Here is a 25577-nt window from a genome sequence, read left to right on the forward strand (position 1 = left end):
CCCAGCACAACTGGCAGTGGGAGCAATCACAAGTTCAGCTGTATTTTGGCCTCATCTGTTTTCTCTGCTGCACAACAAACTGAGTACAGACTCTCCAGGGACCTTGCAGACATCCCAGATGCAGAGTCAGCTGCAATTATGAGCAGAGAGAAATGAGAAGGCTTTTGCAACCATTTACCAAACACCACGTTGTGGTGCAGAACTGCACGTGTTGCACTGAGGGATGCTGTGGGAGCTGCTCCAGTATCCTTAGTGTCTGGGGATGCAGCCTTGGGGCACGCTCCCAGCACAAGCATGAGCTTGTTCCCCCATCCTGCTGCCATCTCACTGCAGCAGGCGTGTGTTTCCTCTTGTAGTTTGCCCTTAATGTTTATTGCATGCCAAATAAGTTTCAGCAGGTAGTAATATTCAATATGCATGAGTTCTCTTGGCCTTATTTAGCTGCGTTCCTGGAGTCCCATTTGTGCTGCTGACAGAATTAGTGACTCTGAATGTCTTTTCTGATCCAGACACCAGCTCATATTAAGCTGCAGTTAGTCCTGGCAAGTGAAAGGGATAGTAATTGGCAGGTTAGTTTTCCAAAGACTTTCTTCAAGCTCCATTTTCAAAAGACATCAACATAAACATGTCAGTAAGTAGTTGTTGCTTATGATGTTCATGTAATGTCCATTATGGGGAAAGTTTGAAGCAAGTCCTAATCCAGCCCCAGGCGTGTGTACACCTTCAGCATCAGACCGATGAAATACTATCTCAGAAATGGCTGGAGGAGAAGAGGTGGGTGATAGTCTGTTTGAAGTGCAAGAAGACAATAAAGTTTATTAGAAGTTAAGGGATACAAGAGTTAATTCCAGAATCTTGAACCCAGTTCTGGTGAGTAATGCCAGCCATTTGTGTCACAATACTCTAATTTGAACTTTTAATCACAATCAAGAGCACACAAATTAGGCATGACATTGTATGCTTATTGCTTAAAGGCTCTGTCACTGATTGATAGTGTGTATTTGTATTAGTAGTATTAGTGCTGAAGTAATACTCATATTTAACACAATTCACTGTGTTGACTTTGACTAACTACCTTCAGAAACCATCAGCCGCCAGTGTAATCAATAATCATGGTACTGAATCATTTGTATGCCAGCAGCTACGTTTGTACTGGAAACTTCAGTACAAAAACCTCAGAGTTCTGTGGTAGCTACTGCTGAATATGACAGCAATGATTGGCATACTTTTAAACAATATCTGTTAAATCATGTTGAGCCAGCTCTTTGGCTCGTGTAAGCCCAGCAATACACCAGCTAGAGATTAGCCAGCTACTTGTATTAATTTTTCAGAATCCTCTGCAAGGTATTTAATTTCATTTTATGTGTTCCTTCTCTACTCCTGTCATGTTCTCCCTCTTGGGGACAACGTAAATATTTCAAACCAACTTTATAAATGCTTCTGAAGTCTGTCACCAGCTAGCCACCAGCTTCCATTTAAATACTTGTGCATGACCTGTGTCTGGTATGTGTCTCGTGGCCCAGGTTGTGCTCACCAGCCTTTTCAGTGGTGGTTTTTCCAACTCTAAATGACGTGTGTGTCAGAGCAGAGCCATCACCTTTTGTGCCTTCCCCAGTGCTGCAAAGCATTCGTATGTATCTGCTTTTAATCCCATCCATCACTACCACCCAGATGCCCCCTTGGTCACAGGCCTGAGCTATGGAGCACCACAAACTCAAACTGTGCCTTGCACAAATGAGCCCTGTCTCAACATCTCATGAATGACTCCAGAACAAAGCGTGTTTTCCAGTTTGAGGATGCCTTATTAATTTGAAGAATACAGCAGGAGAACAAGGGAGAAAGTGAATTAAGGAAGGGAAATCATAGAATCACAGAATGGTCTGTGTTAGAAGGGTTGTTAAAGGTCATCTAGTTCCAACCACCCTGCCGTGGGCAGGGACACCTGTGTGTATTATCCCAAATGTAACATCTGATCTGCCTAGAGATAGAACTAGTTTCCTAGTGGACAGATTGCTCCACTGGAATCCCTCCTTCCTTTTTCTCTCTGCTGGGAGTGGTCTCTAATGAGGAATGGTCTCTAACAAGGAAGAGCTCCCGTTGACCCTTGTTGAGATTCAGCCATCTGGCTCAAGCCTCTCTTCTCCCTCTGCTGCAGTTGGCACTGACCACAGAGGAGCAACATGTTGTGGAAGGGTAGGGAGGCGTTGGCACTAGAGTTGCTAAAATACCAATAGAGAAAACTCATGCCAGCAAGCACAAGAGGAAAAAAGAAGAAAAGTTCATTGAGATCAGGCAGAAAAGGAGCAGAAAGTGTGCAGAAAAGACAGCAGAAACACCTGCGTTGGAGGGCACAGAAGTGCACCTATGGACACCCAGACACCAGCACAGTGCAGGAGGTAAAGGCACAGGGTCTGCTGGCTGGGTATGGGGAGTGGGCACCAACCTCCTGGCTGCCCAAAAGCCTTTAGTCAGGACACCAGTGCCTGTGTGCCCAGGCACTATCCTCCCCTAGAGTTCAGCCCACGTGCTGGTGCTGGGCTGCAGACAGAGGTGACACTTGTCCATGTCACCGCAGGTTTGATGAGATTCTTCCAGTTTTGCCTATTGAATCTTTTGAGTGCAGGCAGCAATGTGTTTGTGGGTACATGTGCTTGGCAAGTGCAACAAGCAGATAGATGTGCATTGCTGAGACATCCCTTACTCCTGGAGGTTTCAAACAAAAGCTTTCAAATGTAATTAAAAATTTGCAGGGAGAGAGTCAGATCTGAGGGGGTAGATACCAGCTTTGCTCCCTGCTTTATCTCTGAATGGAACTGTTCCTGCTGCTGGAAATGCAGCAAGAGAGAGCCCAGTGCTGCCTCAGTTTGAAGATAATAACTTTAATTTTAGCTCCGAATTGCTTTTTTTTTTCAAAGGCAGCCTGACCTCTGACTGGTAAAGTTACTGAATTGCTCCATCTGACGTGATGAGGGGTAGCTTAACAGGTGAGGGCCAAAGCAGTTTGTACGCAGGCAAGAAATACAGATACTAAGAGTATTACAAGTCGTGAAATACAAATTATACATCCTGTATGGAAATCAAAGCCAGACTTCTTCAGTCTTTAAAGAAAAGTCCTGCTTGACTTCCTTTGAAAAAAGCAATGTTTTTCTCCTGGCTCGTTTCACGTGGAGGTTTGTTCTCTTTGCTTGATTAAATGTTAATCCAGCCCACCCTAGGAGTGTGCGGTTTCTTTTGTTAAGCTCTGGACTTCTGAACACCGTATATGAAGGAGAGAGTGGCATCAATCACAGGCACAGCGAGAGCGGAAGACGGAAACCAGTGCTAATGCAATTAGCACATGTATTTGTCATGCGTCAGAGGAGCTGGAGCCCTCCTTGGCACAGGAACTCCGACTCCTGGCAGCAGCCCGATGGCCCAGGTTGCTGCTGGGAGGGACCAGAGGCCTCGATCCCTCTGGAGGCAGGAGCTGGTGTGTCCTCTGTCCCTCAGCCCCGCTCCTCCAGCCGGCCCTCGCAGCAAGCTAACATCCTCTGCAGCCTTCACCCTTCTTCCCTCCAGCCTTGCGGGATGTCACCCCACCATCCCTGATCGAGGTGGCAGTGTGGAGGCTCAGCAACACTCACAGGTGCCGAAATGACTGGGGATGACAAATGAAATCTGCAGTGCCGACACTCAGGCGATGCCTCTCTGTTGCCCAGCCATAGCCAGGGGCCATGCAGCCCTTTCCTCGCTTGTCTGGGTTGTTCTCTGAATCCGACATTCTCAGCTCCATTCAGCACACTCCATTTAGAGTTGCCATCTGTTCCCTTTAATGAGAGAGCTATCCATTTTTTTCACCTGATTACTGATTGTTCCAGACTATTGTTGATTGCTTTGTTTTATTAATTACTCATTTTGACATGCTGTATCTGTCCCTTTTGTTCTGAAAACAGATGCTCTTGTTTTCGAGCATCATTACTGATGGTTATTGCTAATAAGATAAAGCCACAGTTCCAGTTTAACTGAGGGGCTTAACACTGTGGCTCTGGTTATGCTAATGTTTCATCACTGGATATTTTAGTCAAGCCTGAGAAAAATATTTCATTCTTAGTGCCACAGGGGCTCCCAACATTTAAAGGAAAGGGACTTTTCTATGTTCTTTGGTGCACAGAGCAATGGGGTCAGTAGCTGTTGCTGTTCCTAGAGACTGTGATTAAACAATCAACAATACTAATGTCATTCTGAAATCTCTTCGCTTATTAATCCCTGTTATTGTGGTTATGAAAGGTTCCCATAAGAAACTTCTCAAATCAAACCCATTTCCTCGCTGTGTTTAGAACTAAGCAAAATTTGCTTTTCAGATTGTCAGACAAGATTCACCACATCTTAAAAATTAAAATGTAGTGGTCTATTAGCAGCGGAGGAGATAACATCACTGCACCAGTTAAAAGTGTTTCCACTAACAGTTGCTATCTTAAAATATTATTTCAGTATTATGTTAAGCCTTGAAAAACTGTCTGTGTGTACAGCGGAGATGGAAGCCACGTCATTGCTTTCTCCTGGAATTAGATACTCGCTCAGTTCAATTTTGAGGAAGTGTTTATGAGGTGAAGTCAATTCTTGCAAAACATGGTCTCTCATTCTGCAACAAATCCGATTGCTGATACTGTGCTTTCACTGTGCTTATTCCCAGCTCCGGGCTCATGCGGTGGATATGAATGGAAACAAGGTGGAGAATCCTATTGACCTGTACATCTATGTGATTGATATGAATGACAACAGACCTGAGTTTATAAACCAAGTCTATAATGGATCTGTTGATGAAGGCTCTAAACCAGGTACAGTTGAAAAAAGGTCTTAAAGTTTCACAGGCTTTCCAACATTAATCTGGTGTGGTGGATTCACCTCCTCTTGAGATAGAGGGAATGCAGGAGAGGTTTGCTGTTGCTAGCTCTTTGTTGAAGGCTGATGGAGGTGAGAACAATCTAGCTGGTGTATCTTTCTCTAGATGCGGAGAAAGCACAGACTGGGGTTAGAGGGAACCTGGATCCTGGTGGTCCCTTCCTACATGTGGAATTTGCAAAAGCAGCAGTTTTGTAGAGTAATGCTCTGTGTTGCTGTTTTAACGTGCACAGGGCTCTTAGTTTAACTACAAAGTGCTGACATCCAAGCTGGCAGTGGCCGTTCCCTGACCTTGTGTCTGAAATGCTGAATATCTGCCTCTATGATACTTAATCTATTCATTTGCAAACTCAGTATCTGGCATCCAGGCAGACTCCAAATAGGTTTCTGTGAAGGTGTGAAGAAAATCCTTTCTTATTTGGGGCCTGATGCAAACCTGTTGAATTGGGAATGTTCCCACTGAAATGGTTGATTCACCCTCCACCCCATGGACTTGCTTATGGAGGGAGAAATGGGGGAAAACCATTTGCGGATGAAAAATTAGTGAGGATGTAATGCAGAATACAAGTGATGATTTTTACATGACCATGTTTATATGCTTGGAAAAATACTGTTATAAGGCTCTTTTGTGTTTTCAACTGTATTGTTGATTTATTATTTAAGTGCAGTGTAACCGTGCAGTTTCCAATATGGTAGCAGGGTTGTTTTAGCTTATTGCTGAGCATAACTAATACAAGTGTATTCGTTCTTGGAACATAAATTATACTGTGAAAACTGTCAGCAGTGCAATTGGAAGCTTCCTGAAATCAGAGGGAGATTTTTTCAAGGCAGATTTTATCCTCAGTTGTTTGTTGGCTGAGGGCTTGAACCCCCCGTGACTTTGTTTGGTGTCAGCAAACATTTATCATGGCTTCTCCCCTGCCTGAGGTGTCATAGGAAAGTCTCTGGGGGCCACTGTTTTTAACAAGGTGATTCACAGGCATGATTGATTGTCTTTCAGCACTGTGAGGAACGGTCTGGTCTGCTGCGGTGACATGCAGTGGGAACAGAATGTGATGTTATTTTTGAGGAAAGAATAGTTACAGCTCCCTTCCTGATGTGCTTTGGGTGGTGATGTACGGGCTTCAAATTGCTGATCCTGGTCCTGTTCAGCAGAGGGGGTGCAGGAAGTTCCTGTCCTGAAGCCTCTATTGACATCTACCCAGAGGATTTTCTGGCTTTCATTTGAAGGCCACTTAGGGACATATCAAGGTTTGAAGACTGATACAACATTTCCGTAGCAAATCAAATTTCTTACATCTTATTCTAGGACAGATCAATATTCAAAGTGTTCTCAAATGGTCTAACTAGCTCTGCTCATTTGTGTGAAAGAAGCAGTAAATTGCATCCTCTTCTTGTCTGAAATCCAGATAAGCCTTTGAGCTATTAAATCAGAATAGGATAACTTCACCTACAAAATACTTCTGCCTCTTGCCTCTACCAGTGATTTTCAGTGTTTTGTATCCCAGGCTGGAGTGCTTGCCCTTGAGGCAGGCAGGTAGAAAGCAATCTGGTTTTATTCAAAAGCAATTAAATTTGTCTTTGATGTATTTGTTGTGGGTTGTTTGTTCTCTCTTTCCTGTTTAATCACTATTCTGTTAAAGGTTTATATTAGTGTTGAATTGCTGTTCTTAGCTTTTGTAGAACCTCATGGGAATTTGGGGATCTGAGGCCCTCATTCCATGTACTTGGCAAGAAACATGATGCTGTGTCTTTGAGAAAGTGATAGAGAGGTCACAGAGTTTCTGTGGATGTCTGTGTGCTCCTCCTTTGCCTCAAAGTTCCATATGCCTGTTCTGTATAGAGACAAGTCTAGACAACGTACTTAGCCAAGCGTAGATCTTGCAGAGATTTGGAAACATTTTTATAGTTCAGGATGCTTCAGAGTATTATAGTAACGAAGGAGGTGCCACACCAGCTGTTGCAAGAATAAAAATATGCAGCCAGAATTCATGATTATTTGTGGCACTGGTCGACAAATGAAAGACATTGCATATTCCTAGAGGTAACAGCAAAATGTGTTCAATATTGATTCAACAGTACGTTATATATGTCTATGCATCTATAAATATGTATATGCATATGTGTGTATATCCATGTATAAAGTACAGATTTGCTTCAAGCAAACTAAAAAATCTTATTATATGTTAGAGGAGTTCAGCATTCATTTTCCACTGTTCATTGCTACTGATCTATGCCTGAGGACTAAAAATGCTTCCCTGGATATCCTGTACAATTGTTATTTCTTACATCTTCCATATGCCCATTTATAATGGCTGTGATTAAAAATGCAGTATTACTCAATTACCACAGTATCTGCAAGGTTCTTAATAATTTTGCACACCTCTTACGAGAAAAGTAGCATGTTAGAGTATCCCAAATAAATGCTGACTCTGAGGGTAGCTAATGTGAGCAGCCAATGATTGTTTGAAGTCAGTAGGAATTTTGCCCAGATTTTTAAAAAAGAAAAAAAAAAGAAAAAAGGGACATATGGAGCTGAAGCTCTACCCATGGAAATTTTGCAGAGCAAGACAGTCAGGAATATGCTGTTGAGCACAGACTGAGCAGGGCACAGTGACCTTGAGCTGCAGGGAAAGCCCTGTAAGGCTTTAGCAGGATCAATAGAGCAGATCCCGTTCAAAGTGAACAGGAAGGGGCTCAGCAGTGCTGTCAGAGCACACCCCGGGATAGAGGGCAAAGCCAAGCACCCGGAGTGTGGACAGTGCAGGCAGGGCTGTGCCTCCGAGGATGCTGCAGCGCCAGGGGCACTGTGGTCCCCTCGTAGCAGCCAGGATGCGGTGAGCTGACAGAGAGCACCATGCCTCATCTCTGACCCTGTAGGACAGCTGCAAATTGTGCCTGGTCATGGCAGGGTATGGAGAGTGGCCAAGGAAGATGTGACCTACTCACTCGACACTGAATACGCCAAAACAAGGTAGAGTGAACCAAGAAAATGGGAACTCAGGAAGGATGTGTACTCCAACCTGCAGCGCAGTGTGATACTGCTGGGCATTTAGCCTCCCACAGAAGCAGCAAGTTTGCCTTAGTCTAAAATACAAATATCCTTCAAAGGGGATTGTCCAAGAGCTGGAAGAATTGGCAGCAAAGTGAAGAGACTCATTAGAGACAGTCTGAGGGGGTTTAAGGGAGGGGGTTCCCAGACTGCAGAGTGCTCAGGCTGCCTGGGTTTCCAAAGAGTGTGCTCTCTGCAGTGTGCAAGTCACCTTGAAGCAACCCTTGACAGGAACAGAAAAGAAATCATGAAGTATTATTAATTATAATGGGTTGATGTTGCTGGTTAAGATTATAACAACTTAATTGAAATAATGTCTTACACCATAGCCTAGTGTTCTTGAAATCAGAAGCTCATTCTTCGTGGAGTAAAGTTCTCTGTAGTGCAAACATGTGCGCCAAAGCCTGGGCCATGTACATCTTCAAACGTGTGCTGGCTCTTAAACTGAATTGCATTTCTTTTTCCTTTTCTGACACTCCCTGGAAAACATTTTAATGCATTTCTTTCTTATCTAGCCTAAGGTCATGCAGCTGGACAATTTAAATGTGTAAATGCAGGCTCTTCCAAAAACGCAAAACAGGAATAGTGGTGCAGGGTTTTCTTTTCCATAGGACCATCTTTCTTCCTTTACTCTCCCCCTCCAGAAGTTGTTTTGGTTTAATGCGACACTGTTTGAAAGTGTATCTTAAAAGACCATGTTTTACTCATATTGAATAGTGTTCTGCCTCTTTGAACCTTGCCTCTATATGAAGAACACAGCCGAGTTTTAAAAATGCAGCTGCAAGCTCGAGCTGAAATTCCCCTGGTCCCTCTGGCAGCCTTAATCAGCAAAGTTCTCCTGGAGCTGCAGAAGTTGCCTTTCAAGCACTGATAAAGCGGGATGGGTTGCACAGCCTCGCTGCCCGACGCTGCCTGCCCTGCGAGGATTCTGCTGCCTTTTCAAAGCCCACATCTCTGAGCTGCACCGTGCAAGCTCCACCACCTTACAGCAGAAAGGAGCTGGGGCTTGGAGTCTACAACACCAATTACTGCCTGCTATAAGCCCAGCCCTGCACTTGTACCTCTGAGCTTGCGGCATCCCAGGGGTGTTTGTGGGGAGTGCTGTTTCAGAAGAAATTCTACAGTTCTTGCTCAATAAGATAGAATGAAAATGCTTAGATGTAAAAGAAAAAAGGTGAATTTAATCACAAAATAAAACATGACGGGGAAAGATTGTTTTGTTCACTGCAGAAGCTTAAGTTTTGATATAACCACCACAAAATGTACCTTACAGTAGAGTGTGGATGTCTCACTTAACTGAAGCGTTCAGTTCTGAAAAGGTCAATGTGAAATGCTCTGCAGTGACTCGAGTGCTTTGCTCTGAATTGTATCTATTTTGTTTTAACAGAAAGATTGTCAGAAATTAACACATCTCTCCAAAACAATTTGTTCTTGTCAGACTGGCCTTTTCCATTCCCATTCATCCTTTCCACTTCACTAACTTTCTGGATACATCTTTCAAGTCAATAGCAAAAGTTCAAGTGGCTTCTTTTAAACTAGAGTTTCATCCAGCTCCTTCTTTCTCATGTTGCTGTGCAGGATAGTTTCCTCCTGCTACCCTCCCTGGGAGCGGTGTGAATGATGCTAAGTATGGACAGTCCTCCAAAACAAAGAAATATTAGTATTTCTTACGTGAGGAATGTTGTCACTTAAAATTTCCCAATCTCCTCCTGATTTCATGGAATTCTGATACAATAATTGTTGATGGCATGCCATGTGAGAAATGGAATAGCTGGGAGCCAAATCTATATGTGACAAACTGAGTTAAAGAAATCTCATATAAGTGAGCAGTATATAAAAACACAAGGATTTTAGAAGCTGATTATTCTACTAGTGTCCCAGTTTGCTTATTTTATTTCTGTGCCAACAGAGATTCCCTCAGAGATTAGCACCATGGACTAATGCACAGATGGGGCCAGAAACTTGAAAGTCATCTGAATATTAAGAATTTAAATCTTTAGCCTCGGTGATTTGAACAGAAAGCCAATTATGAGGCTGAATTAGTTTTCAAATTAAACTGCAATTTAAGGCTTGTGAAATTAATCTTTTAAGGCATATAGTTGCGTTTGTATATATATTCATGTGGAGAATTTGTACTCTGCTGTTCTGGCTTTTTCTTCTTCTCCAACATGACAGTACAATTCTTAAAGAGGTGACTGGTGTCCTGCAGGTTGTTCTTTCAGTGAAGGAACAGAGCGGGTGTTGCTGGGTGGCAGGGGAGGAAATGAAAGCAGCAGTGCCTGAGATCTGAAGAGAAGATGCTTCATCTTTAAAAATTAATAGGACACTGAGTGAAAACCCCTTTCTTCCAGTAAAAACCATTCCAAAACCACCGTAGCACTGCTCATAATTAAAACATTAAATATTCTTTTACCAGCTTGGAGGCAAATTAATTTTAGCAGTTAGGGAGGCCCTAATTCAACAGAGCACCTGAACAGGTTGTCGGACCTCAGCTGGCTTGGCTGCTGGCACAGGGCACCCAGGCTGTTGATAGCACTAGAACCTAGAAATAATCCCAATGCCTTATGCTTCAGAGAGATGATGTAAAGTTAAAATGGTAAAATCTTCCAAGAGCCGGAGTAGTTTTCAACAGATTCTGCCAGTCATCCTAGAGCTCTTCACGTGCTGAGTGCATTGCTTCTGGGTTCATCACAAGCCCAAATACACCCATCAATGCAGTGCCATCTTCTGCAGCTTGGGTAGGTGCTACTCTTATCCTTGCACTTTATCTGCTGTTAGAAATGGCTTTGTCCATCCCGTGTATTCTCTCACACATTACACACAGCCTTAAGTAATACAATATTCTTTTTTAAGTTCTTTTGCTCAGCCAAGCACAATTTTAAGATGAGGAATTGTTTTTCTGCAGACACATGTGGTAGTGCTTTCCATTTTGTTTCAAGGTGAGTGGTTATGAAATCTGCGCTCTTAATTTCCTTTTCAGAAGCATCCGGTCCCAAGAGCGTGGAAGTGAATTATAGGGCTGTAGGTGAGGAAAAAATGGAAATCCCCAGGCTGATGGCTTTTCCCTCCAGAAGAAATGCCCAAGTTGATATAAAGAAAAAAATGTGGAAATGTGTTCTGAGGCCACGCTAGAAGGGAGTTACAACAGTAAACTCTCTGCCACCTTTTAACCAGCAGTTACAAATAACATACTATGATATATATTACAGTATTTGTATTACTTTACATTACATTATAATATATTTATTATATTACATTATATTGTCCAAATTTAAGGATTGGATTCAGGTCTTGTGGAAGATGTGTTAAGTCTAAGGTTTTGCAGCTGGGACTGCATGAATTCACTAGTTGCATACACCTTCAGTTAAGCATGAAACCCAGCCACACTTTCAAGCACAGTTGTGTGGTGGTATTGAGGATATCTTGTCCTAAGTCACACTTTCCCTATTTTCTGAATTCGACTCTGGAAATCAAGAGGATTCACCTGCAGAAGCTCAGCTGAGCTGAGGCTCATTGATTTATGCAGTCAAAACTACTTGCTCAGAGGCTGAATGTTTTACTTCTGTTATTTCTCTGCAATATGTGGGGTCTCAGTAGGCTGCAGACTGCTCTTACAGGAGTTATCTCCAAATCTGGCTGTGCCCACGTGCATGCTGCATTCAGTGCATCCGTTCATTTCCTCTCCGGAGGTATTTATTTCATTTTTAACAATAAGAAGGTATTATTTCAGTTGTGGGTGACAGCAGCCTCTTCAACTTGCGCAGTCATCTCTGCAGACTGCTTACTGTCTTTATTCTCAATAGGATGGCACTTGCCTTGTTGGAGGCTGACAATCTGATGTCTCCACTAATTAGGAAGTGGCATCCTTTATGAATTAGGTTAGCTGCTTGAAAGGTCAACATTTGCCAAGGATTACAAAATAATGGTGGAAGAGAATGACAATAGCTCTCTGTTAGGACTGAAGGGGTATCATTCAGAAGGAAAATACTGTTTCTGTTTAGTTTTCTATCTACAGTGTGTGGGGTGCAATTTAAGTATATGGTAGTTTCCCACAGCCTCCTCTTAGAGAAACTGATGTGTTATGGTTTAGGTGAGTGGTCTGTGCACTGGGTGGGGAGCTGGCTGATAGGACAAACCCTGACGGTGGTGGCGAATAGCTCCTCCAACTGGGGATCTGACAGTAGTGGGATCCCCCAGGGATCAATGCTGTTCAACATCATCTTAAGCGATCTAGATGACGGGATCAAGTGTACCCTGACCAAGTTTGATGATTATACCATTTTTCTTTTGAACCCTCAACAAGGAGTACGTGAAAGTGCTTCAAATCACCTATTGAGTAAGCTTTATTTTTTTAACTTGAGGATACAGATTTGTTTGCTGAGATGTTTTAGTCTTTAACACTACGGCAGTTCTCCAAAGGCCGTTCTCAAAATCATACTTACTGGTGAGGTAAATTCACCCGTAAGGAGCTCTGTACTGTGCCATCCAGACTGCAACTGGTAGGGCAAGTAAAAACAACTTGGGATGGCTTGTCAGTATTGCAACCTGCATACCTGGAGACAGCCCCCTCCTGTCCCTCACCTCAAATTCCCACATTAGAATGGAAGAATCTTATTAGTTTTATTGATCAATTAAAAAAAAATTGTAGCACAAGCACACTTCAGCATGTTTATGGGTAAGAAAGATCAAATTTTGCATAGGGAAGCTATATACAAGTAATTATGTGTATAGTTGTACTCTGAGGACTTGTTTAGGATCCTGTCATCCTTCTCATTGCATCTTAGTTTTGACACCTTTGCTTTCCTGGTTTTCTCTCTTTCTCTTCCAGACACTTGTTGCAACGAATGAAATCACTTAAAGGGTTAAGTGTTCCTATCGTGAGTAGGGGCATGAGATTCCCATCCTCTGTGGGGAGGAAAACTAATGTCAGGAAACATTTCTGAATGGAAAAAATTATTTTTAGGAAATGCTGTAAATTTTACACCGCTTTTCAGTATTTAGTCTACCCATCAGCAGTTACCATCTTCTCTCTATCTAGCATCAGATGCAGAGTATTCACTAAGTGAGCTTTCCAATTTGGAGGGAAAAAAAATTAGGAGTAAGGGGAGGTTTCCATTAGTACTAAGCCATTATTAACTTGGGTTAATGAAGATCTAATGTAATATGGCCATCACCACATGTCTGCACATAATGATTCAATCCTTTTCTATGGGGGAATGATTAAATTAAGTATCTTGTAGGTCAAAATTAGACTGAGAAGGTTAACCAACCTTTAATGATTCTGCAACCATTTACCAGCCATTAAAAAACATAAACTGTAAGATAAAGCTGAGTAGAGAATTAGTATTATCTGTAAAAACTGGATGAAGTTTTAGCTTTTTCCATTCCTACCACATGAGTAAACTGAGGACTGTGCATTTTTATAGTCATACGTGGTATAAAGGGCAAAGTCAAAGGGCTTTTTATCTCTTTTTTTTGTTTGTTTATTTTGATTCCTGATAAGTGCCCATTAGCTCTTTTTTTTAAACATGCATTAGATCTTACTAATGGATATCAAACCAGCTTAGAAAAATGGTAATTATAAAGCAATTGAAACAAAGATTTTGGGAGCAAAACTAAGATACTGTTTGTATGCCTTAAAACCGTGAAAGCTGAGTCTTTACAGAGAAGTGAAGCTGCATAGATGGGAGAGCAGAGATTGCAGACAACGTGATGTGATTTAGCACTCCTTGGCATGCTTGGGGACTGTCTGAGCTGATTTTCAGATTCCAGAGTGATTTGGGGGGACATTTGTTTACAAATGTGCACTTATCTCCTTACACATACACAGGGCAACTATCTCGTTTTGCTTCTTTTTTTACTCAACATGTACAGTTCGAATGAGATATAGTGAACCTAACAAAACCTTCTTGCAGCTTTTTCCAAGTAGATGCAACCAATTTCAAAATTGATAAACAAAACTGAATAGAGAGGTAAAAATTATCTCCCTTTGTTTCCATCCCTCCAGGTTCTGTAAGGCGTTATTTTGCCTATCCTATAGAAAGCTTAATTAATCTAATGAGAATATTTTCCATAAGGAGTGCTTTCAAGCATCTCTCTCATGTGTCTTGTCCTTTCTTGGATTGAAACAAAAATACCTCATTTGATAAAATAGCATCTAGGAGATGGCAGTCTCTGGGAAATCAAAGGGAACACTTGAAGTTGCAGATTCTTGGGGCCTTGCCTTTTATTGATATATCTCCTTCATCATGCCATACATTAATTTTAACTCAGGTGATATATGAACTTGGTACATTCGTTAATGAAAGCTAATGCACAGTAATCTTGTCATCACTAGCTGTGCGTGATAATTCAATCTGTTTCTCGGAAAAGCTGTTCAACATGCGACAAATTTGATTTAATATTGACATGATGTACTAGGTTGGGTATTTTATTTAACAGACTATGTGCTTTATTTAATGAGAAATGGTTTTCTTTCAACAGGTTACCTACCTGAGTTAGTAGGCCAGGTGTGTAGTTTATACAGTTATATCAAACACTGTCCGGACTGGGTATTCATTATGTGAATACACTGCACAGACTGGGGCAAATTCCTGAGTTTTGGCTCTTCTTGCATTCACTTAATGTTATCAGTGTGCTTGAGAGCAAGCCCTTCAGAGCAGAAAAGTAAAGCTAATGCTTCTGTCATGCACTGAAAGCATAAAGTCCCTCTTGCCCCATTTATACACTTCTCTTGTAGCAACATCACCACTGGCAAGGTCTGACCCAAAAATCATAGAATCATAGAATGGTTTGGATTGGAAGGGACCTTAAAAATCATCTAGTTCCAACCCATCTGCTATGGGCAGGGACAACTTGGCAGAGTACAGGATGGGGGGCCTGAATATGAGGAGTTTGCCTAGTGTTTCTGGTCTATAGTGACTGCTTCCAGTCTCTGTTTGGGTAGGATATAGAGGTTTAAAGGTGATGTGGTTAATACCTTGATTTCCAGAAAACACATACATCTTGTGGGCCAGGTTGGGCAGTCTGTGCTTTTTCACTGAAACCCTAACAATACCATCCTCAAGCGTGTAAGAACTGTTCTGTCTGCCACTGTGTATTTGCCTAATTTGTGTAGTAATAGGGGCTGGGTATGAGATGTATTTCTTTTATTTTAAGATAAAGTATATGAAGATATATCCCCCTGCACAGAACACAAAACCATTACATTATTTACTTTTATAGCAGGTAAATCATCACCAACCATCTTAGTATAGTGGGAGACTTTATACAGCACCCTGAAGATGTTTGAGACTGTAGCAGCATATATCCACATTGCTCTGCTGAATACTCTTATGCATAGATATATGTTTATGTCATTTGCTGCAGCACACAGGTATCTAGAGGATACCTCTTACTTAAGACAGACTAAATGTACAGAAAACTGAGTGGAATGTAGATGGTGACGTAGGTTACACCGGCACCATCGAGTGGTCCTCAGTAGTGATAGCTTTAGCATGGGTAACAGGAGATGCTGTCATGCTCTTGGGTCATGCATTGCCAGGTGGGAAATGTGTGTGCATAGGAACAGGAAGGGATATATCAGCCGCCATCCAGACTGCACAGAGGAAGAAGCAATCTGAGCTGGTATACAGCAGACTATGGTCAGACAAGCAGCCCCAGGGAGAGCCGGGGAAGGAAGCGGCTGCTGCAGTTCCATCATATGCTGCAGAGTGCTGCAGCCACACAGGATCCTTTGCAGAAGCCATTTTATTAAGTTATGAGTTAGTAATTAATGCCAAATTCCTCTCTTTATTTTCTCTGTGGTTGGGTTTCATAATCAAAATTAAAGGTATAAGTTAGGGAGCAGATTAATTCTTGAAGTACAGCTCCCTGGTGCTTCATTCATGACCTTAGAGACATTTGTCCAGTCCCATCTCTCTTTATGGGGATGTAGGTCAAATGCTGTTGAAATAGTTCTCTTTTTCTAGAGCAGATGTGCTCAGTCCTATGCTACACTGCAAGGAAGAAGCAAAAAGCTCTGTGAAAGAGTGAAGGAGACTGACTGTGCACTCCATCTACAGGATAGCCGCTGTCAGCCTGCCCTATGCCCACCACAGCTGCAGCTTGTTGGGTTCCCCAGCCAAGTTGGGAACCTTCCATCTTGCACTTTCCTGGTTTATTTTGGAAACTACAGTGCAGTCTGAGAGATCCCAGATGAGGAGGTGCTGTGTGGTGCCCTTGTCTGGACCTAGTAGCCTAAATAACTTACCTTTCTGAGGTGTTTCTTGCGCTAGAAGGGAATCATGAAATACCACCTCTTTTTTGGAATATGTCCAAAGGCTGCACATGTCCTAAAATAGATTCTGTTTTCCTCTTCCACTTCTGTTTTCATTAGCCCCAGGTTTTGACATTCTGTTCAGAGATATTTTCAGTATAGAATGCATTAAGATAACATAAATTCCGAATCAAACATCTCATTCAGCACATTTCCTATTTAAATTTCTCCTGTACATTTCCCCTGTACTTATCTAAGTGTTGGCTTCTTTATTTGTATCAGTTGTCGCATGATAACTGGTTTTGCAAAAGAGTGGAAAAAGAACGCTCCAAGAGAAAGGAGAAAATTTCATTGCTTGTACAGCCTTCTTTCAATTCTGTGTTCCTTCTCTCTCCTGAAGTTTATTGATTAGAAAAATGTTCCAGTTGTTGAATAGTTTGTTTTCATTTCACAAACGTGAGTCCAGATTATTGCAGGAAGATAGGAATGTATTCAGCATCAGAATTTGCTTTACACATTCATTTATTTTTTAATCTATAATTCTTATTGAACTAGGAAAACTCACAGGAATATGTATCACCACGGAGAACAAAAACAGCCTGATTGAGCCAGAAAGAAGGGGATCAGCAAAGCACTTTGCACAGTGCAAAAATACAAATTTATGAGGCCACTTCTTGCTAATACTGAGAAATGTTGTTTTCCCAAAGTTGGGGAAGATACTGAGGGGGGATTTTCTATGTGCCATGTGGCTCAAAAACACTTGTCTGGGGTACAAAATTTGGGCATGTCACAGCCATTGTTAGATTTGCCTGTGTAGAGTATGGAATACGTTTTTAAGCTCTCTTGCAAACAGATGAAAGCTCTCCTGTGCTCTGCTTTCTCTGAACTGGAAGCTCAGTAGTGTTGTGACAAGCTGGGGATCTGGGCTAATTAGATGAGACATGATGCAGTGTTTATGTAGCCACATGTCCTTGAGTTTGCCAGTGGCTCACATCTAACCAAGTGAGCAGAACAAACTTAGCTCTTTCTGCAAAACAGCATGTGGCTCTGTCTTGAATCAGCTCAGGTTCTTGTTGGGACCACTTTGCATCCCTCCAGCACAGTGCGCTCCTAAGTTGGTTCATCTGTTCAGAATTCCTGAATGAGCAGTGTTCAGGCAGTTCCTTCCATCTCTCCATTGCTGCTGTTGGGTTTGATGGTTACTAAGAGAGGTTAGGTCTGGTTTCACTGTCTCTCTCTGCCTCCCATTTCAGGTCTCATATCATTAGGTTCAGCCACTGTTGCAGATTGCTTTTTGTAAGCAGTATGTGTCTGCCCTTTTAGTTTTTCTCTCCTACCAGTATAGCAAGCATAAACCTAGGCCCTATGAGCTCTGGGGGGCCACAGGACCATGCAGCCGCAGGAGTCCATCCAATCAAGTAACATCTTTTACCCTCATAATGATAATTTCCCACTTTAACACAACACCCTGCTGCCAAACTCCAGTAATAATGAGCCTGTCAGTGCATCACTGCACTCCCAACAGTATCTAGAAAGTAGGGATTGTTTTTTGAAAGGCAAATGAAGACACTGATGATTAGCAAGAAACAAACCAATGATTCAATACATCGCTGGCCACACACACCAAATCATTGATTTTCTGTCCTGCTGGGCAGCAGCTGTTCCATTTGCTCTGCAGAAATACTTTTTTTTTCCTCCAGAAAGGGCCAGAAAGGTGGATGTTTCTCCAAGAACTGGAGGCAGCAGGCAGCAAGCAGTTGCTTCCTGCACCAGGCGTAGGCATGCTGACGGGGTCCTTCTGAAGCTGCTAAGAAATCTGATGGGTATTAAACTCTGTGTCTCAATGCATGTGAATGCAGTGATTGGATGGAAAGAAATCGCCTGTGAGAAACTATAACATTGCAGGACAAAAAATTCTGCCCTAGAACTTACAATCACTGAAAGAATTAGAAGTTAATCATAGATAACCTGATATGACTTCTCACTATATACCAGTTGTGTGTAATCAGTATCCTTACAGATCATCTAGTCTCAGCAGTGTTGCTATTTTCATAATCCTCGCCTTGCCTAGCTGGCTGCGTTGAAATGGGATATCTATTCCATAGCATTTCTGAGTAAAATGCATGACCCCGAGTCAATGGACCGCAATCTGCTCTGCAATGAGATAGTCCTGATGTTTCATCTTCTCTTGTTCCAAGGTACCTACGTGATGACGGTGACAGCAAATGATGCAGATGACAGTACTACAGCGAACGGGATGGTGAGGTACCGCATCGTGACGCAGACCCCACAGAGCCCATCACAGAACATGTTTACAATTAACAGCGAGACAGGAGACATTGTCACTGTGGCCGCTGGGCTTGACAGAGAGGTGAGTTTAAAAGCCATCCTACTGGGTTTCCCACTGTTGAGGGTTACTGACTTGCAAAGCCCACATCCTGTTTTGAATATTAAGCCTCTAAAAGTCTGAGTTGTGACAAGGAGATCGCGGTCTTTGCTTCTGCAGCAGCTGTGGAGCATCCTGGCTTTGATGTGGTATTTTTCTCTGAATCCATATCCAGTCGATGAAACCCTGGGAGAATCTTCAAACTCCTGAAGCTGATATTTTTCTTGCGTAAATTTGTACTACTCAAAGGTGTAGAAAATATTCCAGAAGGAGCAGAGGGATAAGTAAATTGGCATTTGTTCCCCTTCTGTTGTGAGACAAAGTGCCAGACATCGATAGCCCTTTCTAGACCTGTCTTGCTTAGTTCTTTCCATGTTACCTTTGGAAGCAGTTACACAGCCTGTACTCAACACACTTTGCATGTGTCATGATCTTTATGTCATTTCCAAACTAGGAAAATGTCTTCCAGTGATTTTGGTTTTGCATGAAGCTCTGCCTTTAACGCCTCTTCTTCCTGATGTTTTAGAATGTACAGCTTTTCCAAATGCAGAAGAAATTTCGTTTTTACTGATAAAAACACACTTTTGTCAGTGTGAGCTCTATAGTATGATTCTCAGAGCTCTGCCTTCTCTAGTTGTGAGTATAGCTCAAGGACAAAGCAGTTATACCTCACACATTAAATAAAAATCAATGTAGCATCAGTGGTGGGTTGGAGTGTCTGGGGAAGAAGGGGACAGAGGTCAATGGATGTGAAGGGAAAGAATCCCAGAACTGAAGTTTTTCTCCACCGGACTCAGTGGTTCATGTAGTGTTGCCTGTCCAATGCAATTAGTAGATCTTGATCAACTAAATGATAAGGACCATTTGTTCATTAAGCAACTTAGCCACAGATAGTATGGCTACTCAGCAGATACAAAAGTGAGGATGTACATAGTCTTAGGTTCAGATGTTTAAGTTCGGGCAGTCCCCAGAGATAAGAAGTCCAGTAAAATCCCTTCTGAGAGAGCCCAGCGTGCTGCATTCCTGAGAGGAGGCACCAGAAACTGGTTTTCTCTTTTCTCTCCCTTCCTCCCCCATGACTGATGGCAGGGATGGCATGAGCAGGATGCCCAACATGCGGGCTGGTGCGTGGGTTTCCTGCCTGGGACACCCAACTCAGAGGGGTGAAAACCTTCAGCACCTCAGAGGGGGTTTTTTTTTGCTTCAGAGCTGCACAGGAGCTTTGGGATGAATCCCAAATGCGGCTGTGGAGCCACTGCTGAGAGCAGATAAAAGCTCTGGCAGCAGCTCAGCAGCAAGCAGAGTGCCCCTGGGCAGCCAGCGGGACCAGCACAGGATGGGGCTGCTGGCTGGGAATGGCGTGGATCTGGGGCTTGCCCAAGGCACAGTTTCAGGGCGAGCCAACCCAGAGGTAGATGCTGTGTGAAACAGCTTTCCAAGGAGAAGGTCGGGTGAGCAAAGAGCATTCCAGATGTGAAGACAAGAAGCAGAGCTGGGGGAGCAGGAGGAGCACCAGAGCCCGTTCCTTCCCACCTGATGTGGCAGGCTTTGCAAGCGCAACCTGGGGCAGATTTGACCTTTCTCTGCTCTTTTTATTCAGAGAACCAGAAAGTCAGCTGAATCTTAAGCAGGTGGATTATCCTAGGCAGGGCTGAAGCCTGCAGCGTGCTTGTAGTTGAAGAGGAGAAGCAAGTGCTGTAGAGATTGCAGGCAGCCCTCAGGGGGATGGATGGTGACAGGGTGCTCAGAGCAGAGATCTGAATTCTGGCAGGGAAATGCTGATTTTGTGGAAATGACAGAAGTATTACTGTCCCCTTGACATCAGTGGGGGCCAGCATATTAAGGTAGGGCTTTACGGTAGAGAAAGGTTGTTGGTTTGTATTTACTTCACAGACATAGATCAGGATAGCTTCGTAGAAGAGAGAGGTTTCAATCTTAGTAAATCAGCTGAAAAAAAGAGGCAGGGGATAATTAAGGGGGAAAGGATAAGCAGAACATCGTCTTTTCCCAGTTTTGTCTTATTGCATCTGAAGTACTTTAAAAACCTGCAGGGGAACCATATGCTTCATGTTAGTTCCCCTGTTGCACTGAGCCTGGGAAATCAAGGCAAGCTGGCACATTGTATATGGGAATAGTGTTGAGTGTCCCAGGCTGGGCAATAGACACTTGGATGGAGGCAGAACAACCACCTCTGGGCACAATCCTAGGGCTGCCCTGAAGCTACAAGACACGCGTATTCCCAGCACTCTATGCTGCCGTGCAGGATTACATCTGGAATTGGCAGAAGTTTCTGGTTTATGAACATAAAATGTGGGTAGGTCTAAATTGAAAAATGTGTTTAAGCACTCCCATAACTATAGCACAGATTGGGATTTTTTGTTTTTGTTTGTTTTTCCTGAAGTCTGGAGAAGGCTATTAGACAAGTAAATCTGGTTTTGCTGCTGACATTTTCTTATTGTTAGGAAAAGGAGCTGAAGAGCAGTACTTGGAATGCAGATTTGTGTAAATTAAAATGTTAACAAACCTGACCTATTCAGCTGAAACTACTACAACTGAGATGAATTCCCTGGATACCAGTTATTTCTCCAAATGCTTATTGACACATTTATCAGTGCCTATGACACTATTATGTTAAGCTGTGTTGAAACAGAACCAGGTTTTCAGTCTCCACTGGACCCTTCTGCCTTGCTCCTGCAATGCAAAGGTGCCTCAAAGCAGGCATGAAAATAACTGTCAAAGCTATTCCATATCTGAGAGACAGGTCTGTGTTCCAGATCCAGCACTTGTCTTTCAGAGGGGAGAAAAGTCACTTCAGAACTGGTGTTTCTAGCTCAGCCTTTCTGTTGCGTGCCTCATACTCTCAGCATCTACCCTTAAATATTCATAGAATCATAGAACAGTTTGGGTTGGAAAGAATCTTAAGATCATCTAGTTCCAACCCCCTGCCATGTGGGGGGAACACCTCACACTAGACCATGTCACCTGAGGCTCCGTTACTGGTTTCTTACAATACCTTCAATTCATGAAATGTCCAAGAAACTGGATAATATGTTCCAGCTTATTTTCTGTCATGAGAAGTGTTTTGGTTAACCTGCAAGAAACCTATTTTAAGACAAATTCATGTAGTTTGATGCTGTTTCTAAACCTTTTTTTCCACAAACCAAGGAGGAAATTAAAAATTCAGCCTCTCAAATTGTGCTGGTCTCTCTAAATGTCTCTGGTGCTGAAAACAACAAAATCAAAAGCCAAGGTAATATAATAGTGATGGCTTTAATGTTATCTTACCTGGTTCCCATTAATCTGGATGCAAATATGGTTACAATGCATTGGTATCCATTCACTCATTATAACTGTGCTTAATTGAATGGATCCCCAAGGAAGATAGAGATAATTGGACTGCACTTCTTGAAAATTATTAAAGGAGGACAGTTTAGCAACAGCCTGATTTAAGCTCCTGGATGCCTAAGGGTGAGAAATGCCAAAGGTGGAACAAAGGAACATCTATCCCTTGAACTAATAGAGAAAATGATAGGGATTTAGTGTATGCCAGAGGTTCAAAGGTGCATTCAGACAGCCAGGCTTAGCTGAAAAGGTTAAAAGCAGATACTTGCTCTAATACAGGGAAATGTAGGAAATTGTAGCTGATTTAATGAAGCTAGGAGGGAAAGATCAAATAGTGCTAAGAGCACAAAATGCGTGGATTAGTAAGGAAGGCTGTGAACACATGAGATGAACAAGTTGTAACGAAGTTCAGGGGATAGGAGGGGACCATACTAGCTTATCGAATTTGTGGCAGGCTGCTGCAGGCTGCTGTGTTACTATTAGGAGATGCTACCTAACTCATAGCTTAATTTAGCAGTGCATCTGAATTCCACGTCATAGCTTTGTGGTTTTTTCAGTGGGAAGAAAATAGTAAGAGGTAACAAAGCGTCAGCTGTCCCCAGCGGGGGCTCAGAAGCAGGCAGAACATTCATATTTCTGTTTTCCATTCTGCAAAGTAACATTTCTCCTTATACCCATGCAAAAGGGACCAGATCTGTTCTGCATGTTAGCTCATTTCATCCGCTTCTGCTTACACTGGCATCCCAGGCAGGGATTGAGCCCAGACTGTCAGTCTGACAGTAAGCTCCTGGGGCAGAAATTCAACCCCATCAGCTCTTCCGATTTCTCTGGTGGCAGAATATCTGTCTCAGTAGCATAGTAAACCTGCACTGGGGCTATAGTATAGGCAATATCAGCCTCTGAAGAGCTCCCCCTAAATATTTTATGAACATGGACTTTGAGCAAGCAAGAGGGGAAAAAAAAGCAACGAGAGAAAGGGAGCTGGTTGATCCCACACTCTGCTGCCAGGCCAATAAATGTGGAGACGTCTCAAATGTCATGCAAGCTTATTTGAGATAATAAGTGGTGCTTGCAATGTAATGTTGCTAACTTTTTGAAATCTTATGAAGAAAGGAGTCCCTTCCCAGCACATTCATTTCGTGTTGAAGGAATGAAGAAAGTCAGTGGCTCTGAGTTGCTTCTTCCGAATTTCTGTATGTTTATATTTCTTCTAAAAGTGATTGGCTCTCAGCTGCTGCAAATGCTTTTAAAAATACATGAAATACAATTCTATGATTACTGCACTTGGCTTTCCAAAAACGTGATGGTGCTAGTCTTTCTCAAGTGAGTGAAAGATAAAAGGGAGAGCCTGCCAACAACTGAGTTAGTGGCTTATTTTATTTATGAATGAAATGGCAGGATTTCTGTGGGGAAGAGGAAGAGTTCTTCTTATTAGCAGAGACAGTTGATTTCTTTTCCAACACTGGTTTTGGTGCAACTCGGCATTTCTGATGGAGCAGATTTTTGAAATGTTACATTAAAAAAAACAAAAAACAAACCAAAAAACCAGAAACAAATGGTATTCTGCTCCTCCAAAAACTGAGCGAGGATTGGGTTTTACCATTTGTAGTAACTATTTATGGGTACATTTACCTCCAGGTTATTGCAGCAGCTTTTCAAAGCCTTGTTCCTTCATTTCAAATGGTGGCTGGGAGTAAACAAGGCATTGCACTGGTGATAGGAATTACTTTAGCCATTGAGATTGCTATAATTCATCCTTTGTGAAACAGTCCCATAGACAGCAATCCACTAGTTTGAGATCATCCAAATACAGTGGGTTTAATCTGGGCTTGTCTCTTCCATCCAGCTGATACTCTAAGAATACATACTCTACTAAATGTAGCCAACAGGTAACACAGGTTGAGCCTTGCTTATATACTTGCTTATACACTTATAATACCTTACTTCTTATACCTTTCTTATATACTCTATACATACTCCGCTAAACGTAGCCAACAGGTAGCACAGGCTGAGCTCTGCTTTCTGCACTAAGAAACAGAAGAGTCCAGCAGCTTTCAATCCTTTTTCCACCCCTGGAATATAACAAAAGGAATGTATTATGTTCTAAATTGTTGTTGCTTGTGTTAATTATTTCCCTTCGCTGCATATCAATGTGATGTTCTGCAAACCTACGCCACCTCTTGTGAGCAGGGCTGGAGGAACATCTGCTGCAGCATGAGGCTGAAGGATCTTGACACAATATGAGTGATGAGTGAATCTGTGCAGATTATCAGTCCTGTATGTGTACTGACAAAACACAAAGAATGAGGGAAAGTGACATCTAAATGGCTTAACTGCATCCTAAGAGTTTCCCATTTTCCTCACTCAAATTAGCCATCTCCAAAGAGCAGTAAGGACTAATGCAAAAATTGGTAAGAGGATGTCACCTTCTGACAGGCACAATCCAGCGTGCACCGTGTTTGTCATTTGTATCTGTTACAGGAGTTCTTTAACGTGACAGGAATTCTGGTTTTTATGTTCTCTCCATTACTTTTTCCAGAGAAGAACTAAACCAAGGTAGATTCTGCTGAGACACAAGTATCTTGCTTTTAAAGATGAAGTTCCCATATCACTGCATTAAAACGTGCAGAAAAATGCACCCACAACTGAACTCACAGGAGGAGAATGAGAGTGAGAGATTAGTGATTGTTTTGCCAGTGAGGCACATCCATTTCTATGAATTTGGGCTACAAGCCACTGTATTTAGGCTCCGAAATCACAGGCTCTCAAATTGTTTTCCAATGACTGAGATGATGGACTGTAACAGAGTTCCAAGGATAAGTGGCTTTTCCAGTTCTCACAGCATTCAAATAATGGTTGTAAGTCTTCGTGGAGCATGTCTTCAAGGCAGACATAAACTACCAGAGTCTTAACAGGAATGGGCAGGTAAAATACTGTAGAATCCCCTGAACGGCAGGTCAGGCTCTGATCTACTTGTCCGTTCTAGGCTTGGCCTTAATGTGTTGGACAGTTTCTCTTAGCTATTGAGAAGCAGGTTGCCCCAGTGCTGTCGCACAGCAGGCTCTGCCCTTGTTGGCTGCCACATGCCATCCCAGGGATTTGTGGAGCACAGAGTCACTCTGGGGGATGAAAGCCACTCTATAAATGTCATTTATCACTGAATACTGCATTATACCTGATACCTTATAATTTTTCAGGTCCATGTAACAAAAATATAAATACTGAAGCTTTATATATTAGTATGCCTGAAATCATTACTTAAAGATAAAACTGCTTAAATTATTCAGTTACAAAATTATCCCATTTCCACAGCAGCATATCCTGCCAAAGGAAGAGCTGATTAGCCATAAGCTCAATTTAGCCAGTAGATTTATGGTTAATTCTGGTTTATGTTTCCACATTGTACATAGAACTGATTTGAGCTCGCTCCATCATTCCAGCATGCATTTCATTTTCTTATTACAGACAAGAATGACCTTTTTCAGCAAATTATGGTGAGGAGCACTACCACTCATCAGTGAAGAAGGTTCATTTTATTAACCCCATTTAAAGCCTGTGGAAATGCATCATGCACCCAATGGAGGGCCACTTGTAGTAATTTGAGATACCACAAGTTAGTAGATGGGGAGGGCTTGAATCTGCTCTGAGTGCTCTTGGTT

The 25577-nt window shown here is 42.4% G+C and overlaps 1 protein-coding gene across 1 annotated transcript in view; it reads left to right on the forward strand.

The window, feature by feature from the left end:
- The window catches only part of CDH4 (cadherin 4, type 1, R-cadherin (retinal)), a gene marked incomplete at its 5' end in the record, with an annotated part of 101743 nt that overhangs the window by 4127 nt on the left and 72039 nt on the right, over positions 1-25577 (forward strand). Inside the window, 2 exons of the mRNA XM_010011495.1 lie at positions 4673-4817; positions 18389-18561. Coding sequence (XP_010009797.1) covers positions 4673-4817; positions 18389-18561 — 318 coding nt within the window. The remainder of the gene's footprint in view (positions 1-4672; positions 4818-18388; positions 18562-25577) is intronic.

The sequence above is a fragment of the Nestor notabilis genome, unplaced genomic scaffold (genome assembly GCF_000696875.1).
Source record: "Nestor notabilis isolate BGI_N333 unplaced genomic scaffold, ASM69687v1 scaffold1183, whole genome shotgun sequence".
NCBI lineage: Eukaryota > Metazoa > Chordata > Aves > Psittaciformes > Psittacidae > Nestor > Nestor notabilis.